The sequence below is a fragment of the Leuciscus leuciscus genome (assembly GCF_965113295.1).
Source record: "Leuciscus leuciscus genome assembly, chromosome: 22".
NCBI lineage: Eukaryota > Metazoa > Chordata > Actinopteri > Cypriniformes > Leuciscidae > Leuciscus > Leuciscus leuciscus.
Genome location: NC_138746.1, coordinates 28,813,359 through 28,834,971, shown reverse-complemented (window position 1 = coordinate 28,834,971; position 21,613 = coordinate 28,813,359). Strand labels below are relative to the sequence as shown.

The 21,613-nt window shown below is 36.0% G+C and overlaps 1 protein-coding gene and 1 long non-coding RNA gene across 3 annotated transcripts in view; one reads left to right on the top strand and one right to left on the bottom strand.

The window, feature by feature from the left end:
* LOC309486929 (CUB and sushi domain-containing protein 1) overlaps window positions 1-21,613 on the bottom strand; it is a 727,180-nt gene that overhangs the window by 31,156 nt on the left and 674,411 nt on the right. For both annotated transcript variants that reach the window (XM_082154400.1, XM_082154401.1), the window contains exons 55-60: window positions 19,473-19,661; window positions 17,409-17,582; window positions 16,486-16,668; window positions 12,265-12,441; window positions 9,686-9,865; window positions 6,195-6,368 (exon numbers count right to left, since the gene is read on the bottom strand). In XM_082154400.1, the coding sequence (XP_082010526.1) occupies window positions 6,195-6,368; window positions 9,686-9,865; window positions 12,265-12,441; window positions 16,486-16,668; window positions 17,409-17,582; window positions 19,473-19,661 (1,077 nt within the window). The remainder of the gene's footprint in view (window positions 1-6,194; window positions 6,369-9,685; window positions 9,866-12,264; window positions 12,442-16,485; window positions 16,669-17,408; window positions 17,583-19,472; window positions 19,662-21,613) is intronic.
* LOC309487064 overlaps window positions 1-21,613 on the top strand; it is a 419,730-nt gene that overhangs the window by 293,538 nt on the left and 104,579 nt on the right. The window lies entirely within an intron of this gene.

The following is a 21,613-nucleotide window of genomic DNA, read 5'->3' as shown; positions in this document are numbered from 1 at the left end:
TGGCAGATGAACAGATGGCAAACAAAAAGTGCTACTAGTAAATTCAGCTAATATAGATACAACAATGGAGAGTCCCCATAAACCATATATGCAAGTATGTGTGTGTGTGTGTGTGTGTGTGTGTGTGTGTGTGTGTGTGTGTGTGTGTGTTTGTACAGGTTTATCCCATACAGCAAAACCTGAGATTACCTATATTGTGTGGACCAGCCAGAGGTCTCCACGAGGGAAATGGATTTATAAACATACTAAATGATGTTTATATGAAAATGCAAAAATATTCCTGTAAGGGTTAGGTTTAGGGATTGGGTTAGGGGGATAGACAATATTGTTAGGTCAGTATAAAAACAAAAGCATCAGGAAAGTCCCCACGAAGATTCCAAAAATAACTTTTTTGGGGGAAGCCCACAGTTGTCGATGTGAACAAGCAATATTATTTAAAAGTTTTCTGTTTTTAGGTATGGTACTGTATGTTCACTGAGTTGTTCTGTTTATTGAACAGCTGAGCCAAATTTGCACTGAGCCACAAACAGGTCTGGTTTAAACTAAGACAGAAAACAATGTTTTCTCATACTGTGTGAATTTTTTTTTATTTTTTTTATCATATACTGTATTTAAAAAATAAATAAAAATACACAGCATGAAAACAGTTCCTAGTCTCTGTTTTTATTTCAGCTCCATCAGATGAGGTGCTGTATTGTCAGTGCAGTCATGGCTGAAGGGTTTGCACACGCTTCGCTACCACTCCAACACTCTTCAGCTGTGACTGTATTCACAATACAGCACAGCATCTCATACCTTATTGCTTAATTTACTTGAAATCAAACGTTCTAAATAATAAATTATTTAAATGGAAACATATGACAGCTTGACAACCTGACAAAAAAAAAAAAAAAAAAAAAAATCTACAGTTGTTCTCAGTGCTCACTTTCATTTTAAATACATCTTTAAACCTTATAATTAACACTTTTCTAAATATATATATTATTGTGATTGTATTGTGTTAAAGGGATAGTTCACTTTGAAATAAAATTTTGGTATGTTTTAGCTTACCTCAAGGGCATCCAAGATGTAGGTGTCTTTTTTTCCGCAGTAGTTTCAATTTTGATATTTTTAGGTCAAACCGTTCTTGTCTGTCAGTCATATAATGCAGGTCTATGGTCACTGTCTCAAAGAGCATGCACAGAGTCCAAATTAAAACAATTCCCCATCGTCCAAATTAAACAATTCCCCATCGTAAGTACACATTGATGGCCTAAGACACGAAACGAGTGGTTTGTGTGAGAAAACGAACAGTATTTATATCGTTGTTACCTCTTGTACACAGCCACGTCCAAGTGATCTGAGAGCGCGGGCGGGTATAGATATATACAATAGAATTCGCCTTGGCTACTGCAGTTCACTGGAACGAAACCGTAGCCAATGCAACATCTAGTGTATATGTCTATACCCGCCCGCGCTCTCAGATCACTTGGACGTGGCTGTGTACAAGAGGTAACAACGATATAAATACTGTTTGATTGTTTAATTTGGACGATGGGGAATTGTTTTAATTTGGACTCTGTGCATGCTCTTTGAGACAGTGACCATCGACCTGCATTATATGACTGACAGACAAGAACGGTTTGACCTAAAAATATCAAAATTGAAACTACTGCGGAAAAAAAGACACCTACATCTTGGATGCCCTTGAGGTAAGCTAAAACATACCAACATTTTATTTCAAAGTGAACTATCCCTTTAATTGTGTTCCAATAGACTACACAAATATAATGTTCTCTGTTCTCTGTCTTGGATTTGTTATATTTACTCTATTATTAAACTCACTGCATTTGGATCCAGCTCTTTTTTGTTTTTGAGTTCACCATTCATACCAACCCAACAGCTGTTACGAAATTTAGTTTGGAGGATAAAATTCACAAAAAAAGTTTCTAATTGAAGATAGTTTTGAACAAGGAGTTTAAAACCAGCATACAAAACCACTGCTGGAGAAAACAAGCATTTGTGTCTTTTGCCTCCAAACTTTTGTGACAGTCCTCATGACATCTTTCCTGTGAGACTAGCTGAGACAACTAGCCCCGTTCTCCTCTATATAATAGTGCTTCTTGGCGTGAGTACTTGCTATATGGTTGTTGTTGGTTTTTTTGGCACTTTTAACAAGGATTTTTTGTTGTAACAGCTGACATTGTGTCAAAGGCTTACAATAAAAGCCAGAAGGATATAACAGCAGATTCTGTGCATGCACCTCGTACCTTTCACACTGCAAACCGGAAAGCCAGGCTACTTGAGGGATCCATTTGTGATGTGTTGACACTTGTATTGAAAATGTCAAAACAGGTTTTATGATGTGCTGTAGCTGCGTTTCACACAATTTCAGTCACGCCATGAACTATGAAGGTAAAATGATGCCATAAAGAATCGCATGCGCAAGGTATGATTTGTGGAAGTGTACATAAGATTGTAAGTGTAAATCAGGGGCGATTCTATGATTTCAAAATTAGGGGGGCTCAGCCCCAAATGAGGGTATGATTTATAATATATATATATATACACTGTATATTGTTTTGTATACAAGGGAACAATACAGTAGGTTCTACACTACCTATCAAGTCAATCCCTAAATATTGATTTAATTTCAAATAATTTTAAATAACCAGCTAATATTCATTAAAGGTATAGTTCACACCAAAAAAAAAAAAAAAAAAAAAAAAAAAAAAAAAAAAAAATAATAATAATAATAATAATAATAATAATATATATATATATATATATATATATATATATATATACACTGTTACTGTATACATATACTGTATACATAGTAATTTTATAGAAGTCAATGGGGCCAATCAACTGTTTGGTTACTGACATTCTTCAAAATATGTTATTTTGTGTTCAGTAGAAGACAGAAATTCATACAGGTTTGGAACAACTTGAGGGTGAGTAAATTATGATTAAGAATAAGTGTTATGTTAAGACAGTAGATCAGAACTATGCACATTATTGTTGTTGCACATGCATCACTGTCTGTATATTACTTGCTGCCTGAAACATAATCATATAGTGTTCGTTCGTTGGCCAGAGAACTGGCCCAAAAAATTGTTTATCATTTTTTTTTCATGTATCATGATAATTTTACATTAGTCTCTAACTCAATCCCTCCAGCGCCACCAACTGTCCAAAGTTTCACTCATGCTTATGAGTTTTCACTCACCGCTATTAATTTCTACCTCACATTATACTATAGAATGGCTTCTGAACAATAATATAGTGCACGGAAACTTTATGGTGCTTTATAATGTTTTTGTGCCTTTTGTGGGGCTTAACAATAACACACAATATACACAAATAGTATACACACAATATCGGATTTGGATCGACCTCCTCTAACCGATACCCGATCCAGCTAAGAATGGCAGTATCGGAGCCGGATTGGTGCATCCCTAGACAAAACTTGGTACATGTCATCACAAGCATGACCTGAGGTGACATGCTGCGTTTTGGCGCAGCGCCACCTACTGGTCCGGACATACGAAAAATGGCTATTTTTGCTTATAACTTCTGAACTATTTGTCCAAAAATCATAAAAGTGGTCTCGTTAGATTCAGGGCGTCATGCCGAGTCAACGGCATGTTAATATATAATTTTCCCATATCGGCCATTTTGGACGTCGGCCATTTAGAATTTTGTACTAAAATGCTGTATTTTATGAACGCATGAATATATCGATACGGAACTCGGTATGGGTCATCAATACGATGCCCTGAGGGAGCCTGAGAAGTTTCGAACCAGCGCCACCTAGTGATACAATTTATTTTTCAAATGCTTATAACTCTAGGTGTGGTTGACTTATTTTCACGCGAGTCATCTCCTTAGGTTCCTGAATCCTTGCCAAGTCCAACGATACCAAACATGCTAGGTTTCGCCTTACTGTTTATGTAGCGTTGTGATTTAGTGCTTAAAAAACATTTTCCAATATCTTCGAAACCATTAGACCCATCGAGACGAAACCACCGTAGGAAGTTTGAAAACATAGATCGTTGACTATATGTTGATGCCCAAATGTCAAATTGTTGATAGTAAGTGGCAAAGAAATACAATCAAAGTCACCCATGGGTCATTTTTTATGCTCTCATACATATAAATAAACACACACGTATAAACACGTTTGACACACATGTTAAAAAGCGGTGGAACTGCACCACTTGGTGGCGCTATCATAAAACAAAATAAGAACATTGCCATTAATTACAATATAATATCATGATATTAAATGCTACACTTTACGATTGCATTGTGGCTCTTCAGCTATCAGGTGAACCATAAGCTACATCAGCATTAAGATAGCTTAGCATGCTAATCTGGTTAACATACTTTTGTGTGCTCTACACTGAAGCCTCTCCTCGGCAGATTAGTAAGTCAGCGTCAACTGAGTGGCGCAAGCTGTTAAACCACGTGCCATGAGCCCCGAACCATTCAGGTCGTGGGTTCGAATCCTGTGTGGCACATGCCCAGCCCGCAATAGTGGCCCTGTGGCCAGAAGTAGTTCAAAGATGCTTCAGTTCCAGACATGGTGTCCATCTGAGAAGGACTCAATAAATAAGACATGTGGCGCATATAAAAGTTATTCATTTTGAGTTGATTCTCACTTAAATGATGGAACATCGGCATCCCTGGTGAATGTACGTCTTCCCAGTGGCACAACGAGATAAGTGAAAGGCATCTGATCCAGAGATCCCGCGTGGGACGACTTTAGAAAAATTGTGTAGAATATTGTGTCATTTCGATTCCTTTAATATTCAAGTGTTGTACTAATCTTTCTTTCTCTTGGATTTGAAATAAGTATGTTTTTGTTCATTCTGTGTTCATTCTCATCTGAACCTGTGTTCATTTTGAGTTCATTTTCACCTGCATTTCTGAAACAGCTGTTTTTTTCATGTATGTTCAATTTCTGCTATTTTTGCTCTTCCTGCTCTGCACTGCTGTTGCAGCTGCTTCAGGAGCTTGGCCCCGTATCATTGCTTGCAGCTATATTTATTCTTAATATTATTGATCTGCCTGCTTTGACAACATTGTATGAGAACTGAACTGAGCTGGATGATTACATCACTGCTTTCTCCAGAGCTGCTGTATCGATAAATGAACTAAGGGTACGTTTACACGACAACGATGTACTAAAAATTTATTCTGTACAGATGACAACGTTCTCAAAATTATCCCCGTTCACACTGATCCGCAAAAAACTGGATCTTTAATCCAAGAATCAAAATAATAACCAGGAGAATAAGGAACCACGACATCACACTGACATCAAACAACAACATTGCATGACAGGGAACAGACAGAAACTGAGGGCTTAAATACATCAAGGCAAACAAAGGAGCTGATGAGTTAATTAACAAGGCACACCTGAACAGAATACTCAAATCAGTCAGAAACCATATAAACAAACAGGCAGGGAAAGGAGGAGAACTGAACTAATTAACAAACTAGAAGATTAACAAAGAAACTCAAACATGAACAGAACAGGAAAAACTAACTCAAAACGTGACAGTATTATGCATGCCAGACAATTAGTTGGCAGTCACTTTGTAAAAAGACTAAACACGTAATACGCATGCGCATGCTGTCACCGTTTTCACAAATTCACAAAGCTTCTCTAGCGCCTGCAAATTTAATTTTATGCTTACAATCTAATGTACACATCCACAAATCTTACTCTACATATGCGATTCTTTGCGGCGATTATTTTACCTTCACAATGAATCTTCCATCATAGTGACACAATAGTCCATACACAACAGAACATGATGTGATGGCAGAAATTTGTCAAGATGGTAGAGATTTAGCTATTTTATTTATTTATTCTGGAGAAGATTAATTTGCATGGGTATCAGTTGTTATCGGGATTTGTTTTTATTTGACATGTGAGAGCGACAAAGAAATGTATACCTTGCACATTGTAAATACATCCTTTCACAAATGACAAAAAGAACTGCTAAGTTAAGTATATTAGCACAAAACGGACTGTATTTATATGCGTCACAGCCTATAGCATATAGCATATAAAAGCATATAGCGTTTGTAATTAAATATGCTGTCTACTGAAGCCAAACATATTGTTTACATCCTCTTTTCATGGATGTGCTAATGGGGTTTAATTCTGTTTTCTGTTAATGGAACAGAGCAGTACTTACGCAGACATTGAGGGATTTCACCACGCCATGTGCCGTTCCCTTCACATGTGGCTATTCCAGGAGAGGACAACTGGTATCCTTCAAAGCAGCTGTAGGTAACACTCGAACCCCACTGCAGGTCTGAGCCCTCCACTCGCCCATAGCGGATAGATGGAGGCTGGCCACACATGATGACTGAAAAACAACACCACAACCAAGTTGGACAGAATTTAATATTTAAGAATTGGATCAATTTAATTTCATGAGATGGAATAAAAATTTGCCACAGCACAATGGAATTACAGAAATTTTGTATTTGACTGCAAAGCAATATAACCCTTTGGTGCTCCTCGCAGGGTGGTCAAAAATGACAGATTTCTTTTTTCTTTTTTTTTAATGAGATGAATGTACTATATTTATTTTTAATAATATTGTATTTAATATGTTGTATTTTTAGGGGATTTTATGGTATTAAATTATATGTATGCAGTAGTTATAATCGATGTATTACCTGTTAACTACTTTTTGAACATAGACCTAACAGTTAAAATTTCCAAATTCAACTGTCATAAATCTTGAATGCTTTGGAGCACAGACTTAAGTTTGGCCTCTTTTTGAAGAAGACACTTAGCAGATTATTGCTAAAGTGAAAAAAAAAAAAAAGTTAAAATAAGTTATAGAAAGTTAAAGAAGTTTGTTTATTGTTATGAAAAATGCACAAAAATACTATTGCACAGATAATGCACAAAAATACTATTTTGATAAAAAATACATATTTCCCAAAACACGTTTTACTCTAAAACTGCAAAAATCAAAAAGTCAAAGCAATATATCTAAACAAGTTGTGTTCCAAATTTGAGGTTGATATTGTAAGAATTGAGAAATTAGAAAATGCCAGGCAGTCTGGTTGAGGAACGACCACTCCCGAGAAGACAAAATACCTTCCTGGAAATTAACATTTGACTCTCTCTTGAGAAACTAGCATTAAGTTAGTTCTTAAGAGTTTAGAGATAACTTGCACAAAGAGGAGGGTGTGTCTTCCAGGCAAATGGCACTCTGCTCCCAAAAGGTGTAAACTCTGAATGCAAATTACCATTGCTGGCAAATATTTCCATGTGAAAGAAGTTTCTGTTTATATAAAGAAATGCAACAAGAGGCTCAGGGTGATTCTATACCTCAGATCAGCCCATAATGTTGAAGGACCTCAAAGACTTCAGCATTATGTATTTTCTAAATGTCGGGTTTAACTGATTTTGAAATTGGCATGATAAATTTACCTGACATTATAAATTGTTACATTTGATTTTATTCTGAATTACTCTTAAATTATTTTCTCAAGTAGATTAAGTGAAGTCTTATGTTTCTGCAAATCTGCAAAGTAGATGGAGTGTGAGACACATCTGGTGGGATTCTAGATTCCTGACTAACTGCTTGATTTTATCTAAGTTGTTATGCAATCACAAATAGGGGGCTAGAAAAACATATTATTAATGTAATAGCAAGCATTAAAGCAGCATTATCTTAATGTACTAGTCATAACCTCTGGTTATTGTTTGGACTTTAACTAAGTTGTTATATGGGCAACTGTAGGGGGCTACATGGGTACTTTTTAACAATAGCAAGCGTGCATGCGGCATTGTTGAATCACTTTAGCCATAACCTCTGGTTATCTATCAGACTGCCGAGTTTGTGACCATGAGATCTGCATTAAATGGGCGTCGCGAGACTCTCTAAGCGGCATAGCTTTCTAAAGAACGAGTAAAATATAAAGTAAAGAGTTAAATAGAATAATCAAATGTATTGCTAAACTATTATATAATTGACCAATAACCAATTGGGTAACCTAACCTAAATTCGAGGTTGTGATAAAATGGAGTCAGATAAAAGCTTAAATGGAATTAAATTACTTTGCCACGCGGAAAGACAGTAATGCACAGAGACCTTCACCCGTTCTATCGGAAACCTCCATTGGGCCGATTTAGACGGGCTTACAATATCTTGAAAAATTGCTTTCAGTCAAATTTTGATTGGGCGCAGTACCAACCGTTTCCACTAGATGAAATATGTTTCCCATTAATTTCCTATGCGCTAATTTTTTTTTTTCCTATGCGCTAATTTTTAAGAGTACAAGTGTGACTTTTTTTCAGAACCCTTTCAAAAAAAAAATTGGTCAAAAATGACCGAAGAACCAGAACTTAGTCACACTACAGAAGATTTTCATTAGACCAAGTTTTGTGATGAAACACATGATTAAATTGATATCACTGACTATTAGAGAATTATGGAATTAGAGAATTATGGAAATGCACTCTCCCACCATGGTCCTTAAAATTAAAATACATTTAATAGATATAATTCAACACAGGTAGTTGATGCTTAACATGAGCTTACAAAAAAAAAAAAATTATATGAATGCATGAAAGGGGATATTTAGATGCTGTAATTGGACAGCATTTTTTTTATTTTTTTTTTACTCTTTTGCCTTAATTAATGGTCTGTAGGTGTGACAAATAAATTTTTAAAAGTTCCATATAATCTCTATATTAATGAGGTCATAAAGTTGCATGCATAATCATTATAAAAAAAAAAAATAGAAAAGTGTTTTTTTATTTATTTTAATTTTTTTATATGGCATATCATGTCTCTTTTATATGCGTCTCAAAATAGTTTGTCAATTATCCATAAAAATAAAAATAAATACAAACCTCTATAAGGTGGCATTTCAAACACTGATCATCACTATAAACTAATATTGTTGCAAGTACTACAAGAAAGCATTAAAACCTACACTTACAGCAGTGTATTTTAATTTCATTTCACTGTCCTACATTCAAATTGAAATTCCACATTCGTTTTGCTACCTTAGTTCAAACGAAGGGATGGAACTGGAAGGCATTTTAAAGGCATTCTGAACAGCCGACAGCCCTGATTTCATCATCATCATCATTATTATTGACTGAAGATGTGTTCAGACTATGGAAAGTGAGATCTAAAAGCACTGTATGCTAACAAGGGGCTTAGAGTTATTTATTTCCTTTCCTTGATCATTACGTTCCGTTTGCTAATGGGAGGAAGTGTATTGCTAACAGGAGGAAATAATGATTAAATGGGATTACACACTAAAATCTCTCTGAATTTCAAGCATGCATCACATTTCTTCCTGTTTCTGAAAACAAATATCTGATATGTTCTAGAAATGATCGTGAGGAGGCTGAGCTGTCTTCATTGCACCACTCACTAATTTCATTCTGACATCTGATAACATAGATCCTACACATTTCATGGCAACATCTCCTTGGAGTTCGTAAGTGAATAATCTCACTTGCCAGGCAAGTCAAAAAACAAAGATCAAAAACATCTGAAAGGCTTTTGATGTTGAAATGCTAAGAACTCCACAATATTAGTATATCTTTAAAAAGATCTCATGATGCTGTTTGCGGAGTGACTGGAAATGCTGCCCTCTCTGCCAGCAAAGAAAGAATTGTTGAAAAAAATGTAGGAGTTGAGTTTACCTCTGCAGCTCGGTTTGGTCTGATTCCAAGAGCCATCTTTGCTGCAGCGTAGAGTAGGTGAACCAGGGTGCTCCATCACGTACCCAGGGTTACAGTGATAGTGAACGGTTTTGTTAAATATTAATTCTTTTCCAATGTAAATTCCGTTGGCAATTGGACCAGGATCTCCACAGCTGATAACTATAAAGGGAGAGAATCAGCTAGACTCAAACATTAAACAACATTCTTTAATAATTTATAGGGCTTGCACTTGAAAATAAAATAGAATTAAATAAAAAAAGAAGTGATTTCTTGGCAATTAAATCATTTAGTACTTGGCATAACTACAAAAATGTCTAGTGCATTCAGAAAGTATTTTGACACCTTCCTTTTTTTCCACATTTTTCGACCGCTACCATTTTGTCTATTTAAATGGAGAAAAATCGATCATAACTCCAGTAAACTATGGAGTGCCGCAGGGATCTGTGTTAGGCCCTCTGTTATTCTCAATATATATGATGCCACTTGGAAATATTATAAGGAAACATGGAATTAGTTTCCATTGTTATGCTGATGACACTCAAATATATATTTCATCACGGCCGGATGAAAACGCTAAATTTTCCAAATTGACAGAGTGTGTTAAAGATATAAAAGATTGGAATTTTCGCGTAATTTTCTTTTATTAAATCCAGACAAGACAGAGGTAATACTTATCGGTTCAAAAAAACGCCCACAAAACCTCGCACAATACAACTTTAACATCATAGGATGTCCTGTTACTTTATCCTCTACAGTAAAAGACCTGGGTGTTATACTTGATTGCAACCTGTCTTTTGAAAATCATATTTCATATGTTACAAAAACAGCCTTTTTCCACCTTAGAAACATTGCTAAGCTACGTAATATGCTATCAGTTTCTGATGCAGAAAAGTTAGTTCATGCATTCATGACCTCGAGACTAGATTACTGTAATGCTTTATTAGCTGGTTGTCCTGCATCCTCAATAAACAAGCAACAGTTAGTCCAAAATGCCACCGCTAGAGTTCTTACGAGATCAAGAAAATATGATCATATAACACCGATTTTATCATCATTGCATTGGTTACCTATAAAGTTCCGTATTAATTACAAGGTATTGCTACTGACTTATAAAGCCCTAAAAGGCTTAGCTCCAGTCTATTTAACGGATCTTCTATCACCCTATAATCCATCGCGCTCTTTAAGATCACTAAATTCAAGGCTTTTGGTCATACCTAGGATATCCAGAACCACTAAAGGAGGAAGAGCATTTTCACATTTGGCTTCAAAACTCTGGAATAGTCTTCCTGATACTGTTCGTTGCTCAGACTCACTCTCCCAGTTTAAAACTAGATTAAAGTCGCATCTCTTCAGCCAGGCATTCATATAATATTTTTAATCTTACAGTTCAAAATACAATCCGGTCAGATACAATGCCAGAGGAGAACTGGCCCCCGACTGAGCCTGGGTTCTCCCAAGGTTTTTTTTTTCTCCATTAGGTCACCTGATGGAGTTTTAGGACACCATTAGGTCACTTGATGGAGTTTTTCGGTTCCTTGCCACTGTTGCCTTTGCTTGCTCAGTTGGGGATATTTTGGGGGTATTTAATTTAATTTGATCAATCAATAAATTCCACTTGAAACAAACCTTGTTGTATTATTTTAATTTAATACTGTGAAGCTGCTTTGATACAATCTGTATTATGAAAAGCGCTATACAAATATACTTGACTTTTTGTTACGTTGCAACCTTATGCTAAAATGCTTTAAATAGTTTTTTTTTTGTTCACATCTACACTCCATACCACTTCATAGCATTGTCAACTTTTATTATTATCTATTTATTTTAGAATAAGGCTGACATATCACCCTCTAGCTGCAACATATGTGAAAAAAGCGGTCAGAATACTTTTTGAATGCACTGCATATTCAAAGTGTTTTTGGGTTACATTTGTGTGCACATTATCTTAATTTTTCACTGTCTTGTAATTCCAAATTTGGGACCAAAAGTCTACATGTGAAAATGCTTACAATTTGCATGTTTCTAATGTATTTAATTGTATTTAATTTGTATTTTTTAAATGTTGTATTTTTCATTAAAACTATTTAATCATAATAACAATTCATTCTGACATGAAATGTCACAAATTTGATTAGTGACCAAGAAAGAGCACAGAATCAAGAGTAAGTCTTGTGTTCGTCTACAAAAAATAAAATAAAAATAAAAATAAAAATAATTTGTTGCTTTATCTAGGATTAAATTGTTTTCTACAACCTAGATTTTCAATGTGTTATCAGACTTTTGGACCTCACTGTATATTTTCCCGCAACAGGCTATTACACAAAACTTCATACAGCTAAAAGTGCTAAACTTCATGGAAAGTTTACTCCTGTTGTCCTCCTGTTAAAATGTGAAACTTTAGTTGCTGAGTTCAATCTTTGTTAATAGTGGTATATCAAGTGACTTGTGGCAGAACTATCAGTGCAGCTCCTAAAGCACACAGAGTACATCTTGTATATTTACTAAATGAATTGAAACATTTTGCTGAGATCAAAGAGAGTAAAGGTTGCTGTTCTGACCGATGCAATCTGGTGCTGAGCCAGTCCAGGTGCCATTGGTGGTGCAATGGCGAGTGGTGAGGCCAGAGGTCTTGTAGCCCTCCCAGCAGGCATACGTCACCGAGTTGGAAAACAGCATCCCATCGCTGAAGATGATCTTGGCGTAGGCTGGCGTTCCAGGGTTTCCACAGGATACAGCTGGGAAGGCAATCAAAGACCAAAGACGTTAAAGAGAGAACTCCAATATGTTAGGAGTAAAAAGACTGCAGCCCGGCGGGACTGAAAACAGCAGTCGAGAGAGAAGTACTTCTGTGAAACATATCTAAGGCCTAGCATCACAAGCAAAACACTTCAAATTACACCACAAGCACCGTTTTTTACAGCCTGCAGAGTGTTGTTGATGAGGTTTTTTTTGTGCTCATACTTTGAAGTGTCGTTTACAGATAAGGGCAATAAAGATGATATGCTCCAATATGGTTAAAGGGATGGTTCGGAGTAATTTCAACCTAGGGTCCTTTGCCCCATGACCTCGAGCCAAACACCCCCCCAGAGGCTTTTTTTTCCCTTGGTCGAACATTATTAAAGTTAGAGCCTATTTAGAGAAATCAGCCGAATGGCTTAGTGCAGGCGCTAACGGATCCAAGGTTGTATCTCGTAAGTTACCCCACTAATAATGCCCAGAATGGTACCAAACTTCTACAGTAGTACAGATAGGTTCTGTACTCATAAAACGAGGCATTGGAAAGTTTGCAAGTACATCAGGAGTTTATTTAAATTACACTTGCCTGCTTGCTAATGCTACCGCTAACCCGGACGTCAAGGTCACTTCCGTGATTTGGGAAAAGCCTGTAAAAGTCCTGGCAGAAAGCGATGCATAAGGATGTAGTGTAACGACGCCCAGTTACAGGAATGCACTAATATTTTGTTGGTAGAACCAGTTTGCAACAATTATTAGTTAACACTAAGTTGTCAACACAATGTGGATATACTAAAAACTTTTTCAGCAACACACAAATTCACTAGCTTTTCCCTTAGACCTGTGAGTTTTGCAAAGGACTTTTATGGGCTTTTCCCAAATCACGGAAGTGACCCCGACGTCCGGGTTAGTGGTAGCTAGGTAGCTTGGCTCGAGGTCATGGTGCAAAGGACCCTGGGTTGAAATTACTCCGAACCATCCCTTTAATTAGAGTTTGGATTCTAATAGCACAGAGGAGTGCGTGACAACATTAAATTGGCCGGGTGTCCATACAACATTTTCACCATTATGACGACTAACATGCAACAGCCAATAAATTATTTATAAAAATAAATTATTCATTTTCATTGCTAATGTGGAAACAAGAACAAAAACAATTAGGAGTGTTTCTGTGCATCAAGGACATTTTCTAGTGTAATAATTTCAATAGCATTTTGTGAATAAATAAATATGGGAACTGGATGTTGGTGAATTTGCATTGATTATTATGATACTGATTACTTTATTTTGCAGCTAGAGTGTTGTTGGTATGATAGATCAACTTAGTTCTTACTCCAATTAAAATAACAGTACACAGTTTAGATATATTAGAATCTAAAGACATGCACAGAGATGTTGGTATGATAGATCAACTTAGTTCTTACTCCAATTAAAATAACAGTACACAGTTTAGATATATTAGAATCTAAAGAGATGCACAGAGATGCTGATAACAGGCTCACATTGGTCTGGTGTCCATATGACACAGCTTTCACGTGTGCTTTCTAAATTATGACCCACGTGCAACAGCCAATAAAATAATACATTATTTTAAACAAGAGTTTATAGGGGTCATAACATTAGAAACAAAATTTCCCTTGATCTCCTGATATAAGTGATCTCGGTACCTTTAAAACATCCTGAAAGTGTCATAGCTATAAAAAAAATAAAAATAAAATCCTCTTCAGTACAAAAAGAATGGCTCATTTGGATGTTGTGGGACTGCCTCTACAGCAAGACATTGACAAATACTTTTACATCATTGCTCTACAATGGATACAGTATTCAGATGTAGCCCATGTGCTTGAGCTACTCCTGAACAAATGGAAGAGTAAAGGAATGTTCACACTGATGCGTCCTGTTTAAACGGCTCGTTTGCATCTCTGTACAGACTTTAGAAGGACCCCAGTGTCAGGAATGTGTGTTTTCTAGATGGCGTCAGAGAATTATGTTTGTTCAGAGCATTTGACTGCAGTTTTGTACTTGACACACAGCGCAATGGAGAATTTGCTAAGAAACTGCCCCGTAAAAAAAATATAATAATAATTTCAGACAGAGGATCAGAATGTGAACATATATTATTATTTTTTGCTCCAAGAGCATATTCAAGATTAGAAGAACACCTAGTTGTTTGTTAAGTTACAGTTAAGAAATCATTATGATACTAAAAACTTATAATTACTCTTCCTAGTGTTATTTTAATCAGTAGAACTGTTGTTGAAATAGTTGGAGACATACAAGACTCACTTAAACTTTATTATCATCAAAATTTGTAGCTGTAATTTGGCCCTTATATCCTCTTAGATTAAACAATACACAATTGAAGTAAATAGAGAAAAACTGGACCAATTAAGAGTTAATGAGATCCCAGTGGAGGGCTGCTGTAAACAGATATATTTTAAACCTTCTAAGTCATTATTTGTAAGTGACAAGACACTTGTGTTTCATGTCCAGTATCTAGAAAGTATTGTCTGTAATCCCCACAACTGCACTAAAGCCCACCACAACGCTCAATCTCAGCTATAGGCTATGTGCTAAAGCTCTTACTCAATTATGAATGTGCCCTTAATAATGTATCTTATCAATCTCTTTTAAGCAATCCCGTCATACTGTCTGTAGCAGAAAACAAACAAATAAATTAGTTATAAAACACCCCGAGTAGCTACTGGGTACATCGGTATTGTCCTCAGCTTCCAGGAGGTTTATTTGCTGAGCGCTATTATTTGTTTCATCTGAGAATAACAAAATTACAAATTGAGATATACTATGGAGCTCTGCAATGAAATTGGTGAATATATTAAAAATGTATAGGTGTGGGATAATCATATTTTTTATTAACTATATATATAAACTTAATATAAATCACACGCACAAAACAACGAACATTTGCAAACAGTGTCAGACAATAGTGGGTGATATTTAAATTATCACACACATGGGAAGAAAACTACACAGAATAACAAAACATATAACATTGCCCAAGTGTTCAAAAACATTTTCGGGCAAGTACAAACACTGAGGATTAGCATCAAATATCTACTAAATTCTTTTCAGTTAAATTGACTTGCATAGTGAACATTTAAAAACATTATTATTATTTTTAGTTTAACAGGGTTTAGACAACACAAAAGATAAAATAAAAATGTCACTATAGGCTATACTGAATTCATGTATGTTTGGGTATCAGTCATTATATTTTGACAGTCCAAGCTATAAGGTTACACAAAGGTATTTGGCATATCATTTATCATACTGGAATAAGACTGAATCTTGCAAATTGAATTATTCACAGTAGCGATAACTGCCATCTACTATTTATAACTATTTATACTATTTTTAACTGCCATCTTAATATTTCAGTGGATTGCCTAGGAACTGCAAAGAATAAACTACTTTATTCATAATTTATTATTTTAATAAGAAAACCAATTTAACTTTTTAACAACAATGAAAAAAAAGAAAGAAAGAAACTTTGCTCAGATTCTGAATCATGTCAAAACGTTCAGTGTTTCCATTTACCAGTTAGTTAGAGTGGTCTATTCACAAATCCTTATTAGAGCGATGTATCATTATGCACAACGCTAATGACAGGGCCTTTTGTGCAGCTCCACTAACCAGAGTCATTGAGTTAACTGGCAATTACAGATTTTAGGCCGGTTAGCATCAAAAGATCAATTTTACACTAATTACAGTGTACAATTCAGGAAAAGAGTGAGCAAAGCAGGTTAAGAGAGGTTCAGAAACAAAGAGAACACGTTGTAATTTAAGCTGCTTTAAGCCTGACTTTTTTTTTTTTTTTTTTTTCTTAGAATATATTTAAACCTTTTTAAAGGCACAAAAAAAAAAAAAAACTAGTCTCTCAAGCATTATTTTTTTTCTCATTAGGACATTGCTTGTACTGGATCACAGTTTGCTCGGAGGAACGTTTGCCTTTCTGATCATATTAAGCTCAAAATACTGGTGAATTTCACCTTGTGTGTTTCTCTACAGGGATATGTGACCCTCACCTTCACATACGGGTTGGGTATTGCTCCAGGACCCATTCTGCAGACAGGTGCGCTCGGAAGAACCTATCAGCATGTAGCCTGCTTCACACGTGAACCTTAGGAGGCTTTTATGCCTGAACTCTTCCCCAAGACGAGAACCATGAGGAGGAATTCCTGGATCGCCACAGAATCCCAGATTATCACCTGAAATTAAGACAGAGACATGACTCTCATTGACCGCACACTTTCTCAGCGGCTTCAGTTCCAGAAATAGTTTTCCGTTCATTTTCTCCTCAGGGATTTCAAACAATTATTCATAAAAAGTCATGAAGCAAACTAACCAACTCTGAGGGGAAAAAACAAAAAACATTATTACAGGGAAATACATAATTTGATTGAAATCAACTTACTTTAAAACCATTCAAGACTCATGCCATGAAGTATTGCATATGACAATCAAATAAAAATGATGACAGACTATTGATTTATTTTATAGCAATTATATATAATGTTTATTGCCAAATGTATAGAAATATAGTTGTTAGAAAGTGAAGGGAGACTGACTTGAAAACAATTTGCAATATGCTATTACAAACCCATCTCATGGGTCTCAGATTGCTAAAATTCCACTAAAATCAATTTCTCTATGGACAAAATGAATGTGTGTTCTTCTGAAACCATATTTCTATGCTCTAGTCCAGGGCACTCTGGCTTACATTATTATTTAATAAAAGCATCACATAAACATATAATGAATGAGAGCTGCATGATGTGCGTATCATCTGGACTTTGTCTGCACTGATGTCAACAGCAGTTACTGTTTAAACTTTAAGATCTCTCTGGGCTCAGATTAAGTCTGAAGTGAGCTGAGCTGCTCAGACAGGGGCTTAAAGATCATCTGGCGGCTCTCGCCCCGAGGCTCTGCCACCTGCTGATGCGTGTACCTGAGCAGTAGGGCAGCGAGCCGCTCCACCGACCATCCTCCAGACACTGGCGCGTGGCGTTCCCCACGAGAGTTCGGCTCTGGCTGCAGGAGTAATGGACCACGGCTCCGTTGGTGAACTTCTGGCCCGACATGAGAGCAAACGGTGGTGTGCCGGGATCACCACAGGATATTGCTATGGGGGGCAGAAGGAAGATCTTAATGATCTTAATGATAATAATCTTAAATTATCAAATCTAAAATAGTTCCAGAGACCCTCGTTTGCTGTACCAATTAGTTATCAATTATGTCTTTAAGGCAAATGTACATTAGAGGTCATGAATCATTTTGATTTGTTAAAATCTATATCTCAGGCATATGGATTGTTTTGCTTATAGCAGTTTGGGGGGAAAAAAAACTGTGTATTAATGATTTCTGTTTTTCTTTTCATTATTTTATTACAGAAATTATTTCTCATTAATTACATTTACAAATAAACAATTTAAAATGTATGATGAGCACATCTTCATGAGCTGCACATTGAAAAAGCAAATGCATGATTTATAATTAATAAAAAATATATATATATAAATGGAACTATAACTATTCTAATAATGCAGTATAGGTCTTAATGAGTCTTTATACATATATTTATAGAATAGTAATACTAATAATAAATAAGTATACATGGAGCTATAATTTATTATAAGCATGGACTTCATAGGAAGTGTTACCAAAAGGTCTAATTGAATTGCATTGTCTCAAAATGGATGTGGTATGTCTATGCAGAGTTTCAGTTTTTACAATTACCATAGAAACAGCAGGCATAAGCTACACTGTTGTCACATAACCTAACCTTTGCTGCCTGTTTAATTCAGCAAGTGGTTTCAGTTAGCATCTTGGAAATTAATAAGGTTGATTTGCATTTTATTCTTTTTTTATTTTTTTTTATTAAAATGACATTTGGCAGTCTGACCAAATAGTCAAAGAAGGAGATGTTAAAAATAACAGCTGGTATTAGTTCTGGTTCATCCATTACAATGGAAAATAATTGTCAAGTAAACCACGCTGCATTGTAGGATACGGTATTCCATGCAGTGCAGTAATCTGTGCTGCATTAATTTAAATTGGCAAATGTAGTTTGGTCAGACGTCTGGGTGTTCCATGCATACAGTACACCGTATACAAACTATATAGTGCAGAAAGAGTACATTTAGTTGGGTATTATACTATTCCAAACATAGTCATGTCCAGACACCAATCAGATGTGCTTCCTAAGAGGTGATAACAGGCTTCCATTATGACAGCTGGATGGAGAACAACAAAATGGAACATAACAAAGGAGGAATGAGATGTGTTTTTAAAAGTTGAACTATTTTTAACTCGACATATAATGTGTCAAGTTAAAAATACACTCAAAAAAACAATGCTCGCAGCATGAGATGCTGAAAAAAATAGAGGTGCGAGACAATGGCAAAATATGTCCGTCTGCATTTGTACATTGACCAACTATTTAGAGAACATTTTGACAGTGCAGTAATTGTCTTGTTCACAAAAGTCACAAACGTGGATCTTTATGGCTGTAGTAGAGCTTTTAAGTAGATGAATTTAGAGATGCAACTTCTCAGAGATGACTTTAGTGCGCTGACAGCTGAACAGTTATTGTTACTTTTAGCATTGTAAAGCACAGCACACTGTCAGCCCTCTCTGAAAAAGTTACATATCTAAATGTATTCTCTTTAGTGCCCAAGCACTTAAAATATTGAAACTACAATGAAGGGAAACAAATCAGTAAAACATATAAATATCTAAATTAATTGTGTATAATAAGGCTTATTTTTTAGAGAACATATCATAGGTTTATCTTATCCCATAAGCAAATAATAAATACATTCTCAACCTCTTAATATCTTGTATAATTGTGCTTCTCAAATGAATTGAGCTTGTTATCAGCATGTTGGATATTATTGAAAATGAAACAAAAAAAATTAGCATTCCATCAGATGTATACGGCAGCAATGCCATTTTCAATACTGTATCCTTCTCTAGAAGAGCGTATTGGACGAAATACCAGACTATCACTCACAAAGGCACTTAGGAAGTGATCTGTCCCAGAAGCCATTTGACCGACAGGTGAGAACGGAGGAGCCGAGCAGATAGAAGCCTCTCTTGCAGTGATACATCACGGTGTTTCTGTAGTTGAAGCTCTCTGTGTAGCGCTGCTGAGAGTGACGAATGGCATTCTCCACAAAGCCCGGATCAGAGCAGTTTACCACTGCAAGATAAAAAACAGCCAGATGCTTAATGTCTGACAGGGAAGCAAGAGTGAGGAAAGACAGAAGAAATCAATGAAGGAGACTGAACAGTAGGATTGCTGCTGCAGCCTCTGGAGTAATTTCAATCAACTACAAACCGCAAAACTACACTTTCTTTTTGAAGATATGGATTATAAGAGCTCCTTCAGAACTTTCTTTGCCTTTTATCTCTGCACTTCCTCAACAGTCAATGGGCTTTTGTTTTTCCCATGCATACCTAGAACACATTGTGAGTGCATTCTGATCCAAAGTTGACATATCTGTTCACGCAGTCAATGATATTTTACACATGAAGCTGATTCTTTCTAGACTGTCTTGTCAGATTTTGACAGATGTGGTCATATTACAGTTTTCTGTGCCTGAAACAGGTACATGCTGTTATTGGCTGGCATGCTGTGTTGGCCATGCAGTTACAATTTCAGTTACTGCCCTTCGCAATTAAAAAACAAAAAAAACACAAAAAAAACACATGTCCAGGGGAAACAAACTAGACTGCCTTGCCTCGGTGGCAGCTGTCAATGTCTCGGCACTCCATTAAGCCCCCTGGGAGAGGAAAAGTGGGCGGACAAGCAGCTAAAAAGTTGATAATTGGCACCTGTTGTTATTGGTGTGTTGTTTTACTTTTGAGACATCATGATTTGATCTGGGCACCTCTTGAAAACAAGTATTTTCAGAGGGACACAGCTCAGTGTAAGAATAAGGCTTATAATGATTGACAGCTGGAAAACAATAAAAATTGCTTGTGACAATTTTATGTTTTTTTATTGTTTGTGACAGGTGACAACTCCTCCACTTCTATGCTTTTTGTACGTCAATTCACATTTTTTTGAATCCATATGACAGTGCTACATTTCTCTTGTGTGTGTCAATTCTTTTTGCAATTCTATATTAAAAGTGTGTGTATTAAGAGTTCTACCCTTTGAGTATTTTTTTGACAACTCTACCTTTTTATCATTGTAGTTACACTTTCTTTTGATGGCCTCCTAAAACATTCTGTTGACTATAAGTAACATTGCACCTAAATGTCAACTAACTCTCAGTAGAGTATTAGTAAAATGTTAGGATTTGGTTTGGGTCAGTAGAATTAGGGGTTAGGATTAGTAGAATAAGTTGACGAAGTTACTTATAGTCAGTAGAATGTCTGTTGGGGAAACATCAAAATAAAGTGTTATCAGATATAAAGAAAACAGTCTACTAATACTCAACTAATACTCTAATGTCAGTGCAGCGTTACTTATAGTGAAGAGAATGTCTAGAGGGGACTATCAAAATAAAGTGGGACCACAATTATATTCTACCTTTTTCAGTTGTATATGACAATTCTACACTACCTTTTTCGTTTGTGTATGCCTACTTTTTTAACAATTGGATATGGCAATTTTACGTCTATTATTATCATCATTATTATTCAACAACTAACAATTAACGCAATAAAACAGTTACCTTTTTTCTGCAGTAGATGCATGTTTTAGATGCATGCAGTAAATGCAGTAAATGCATGTTTTTTACCTGGACCACAGCACAGCAAAATACAGGCAAAAAGACAAAGCTAACATCAACCTAATTTTGGACTTGTTTTATGGAACAATGCATCTGGTCAGAGGCATATCAGCTTTTCTTTCTGCTGAGTGCTTTGTCCCTGGGCTCTGCTTGTGCCAGTGGGGAATTGTCCATCTTAGATGCGTTGACCTGCCTCCATTTGCCGTCACGATTCAATTTCACCAGGCCACCATCAACAACTTCCTTCGCACATTAATTAATCATTAAAGTGACAAGATGTGCACGGTTACTCCTACTTAATGTCAGAAAGCATCCCACGATGTCACACGGGTTGCTGCAGACCCATTTGACTTTCAAATCAACACTTCAAGATGGGAAATGACACACAGAGAATTATTTGCACATTGCTTCT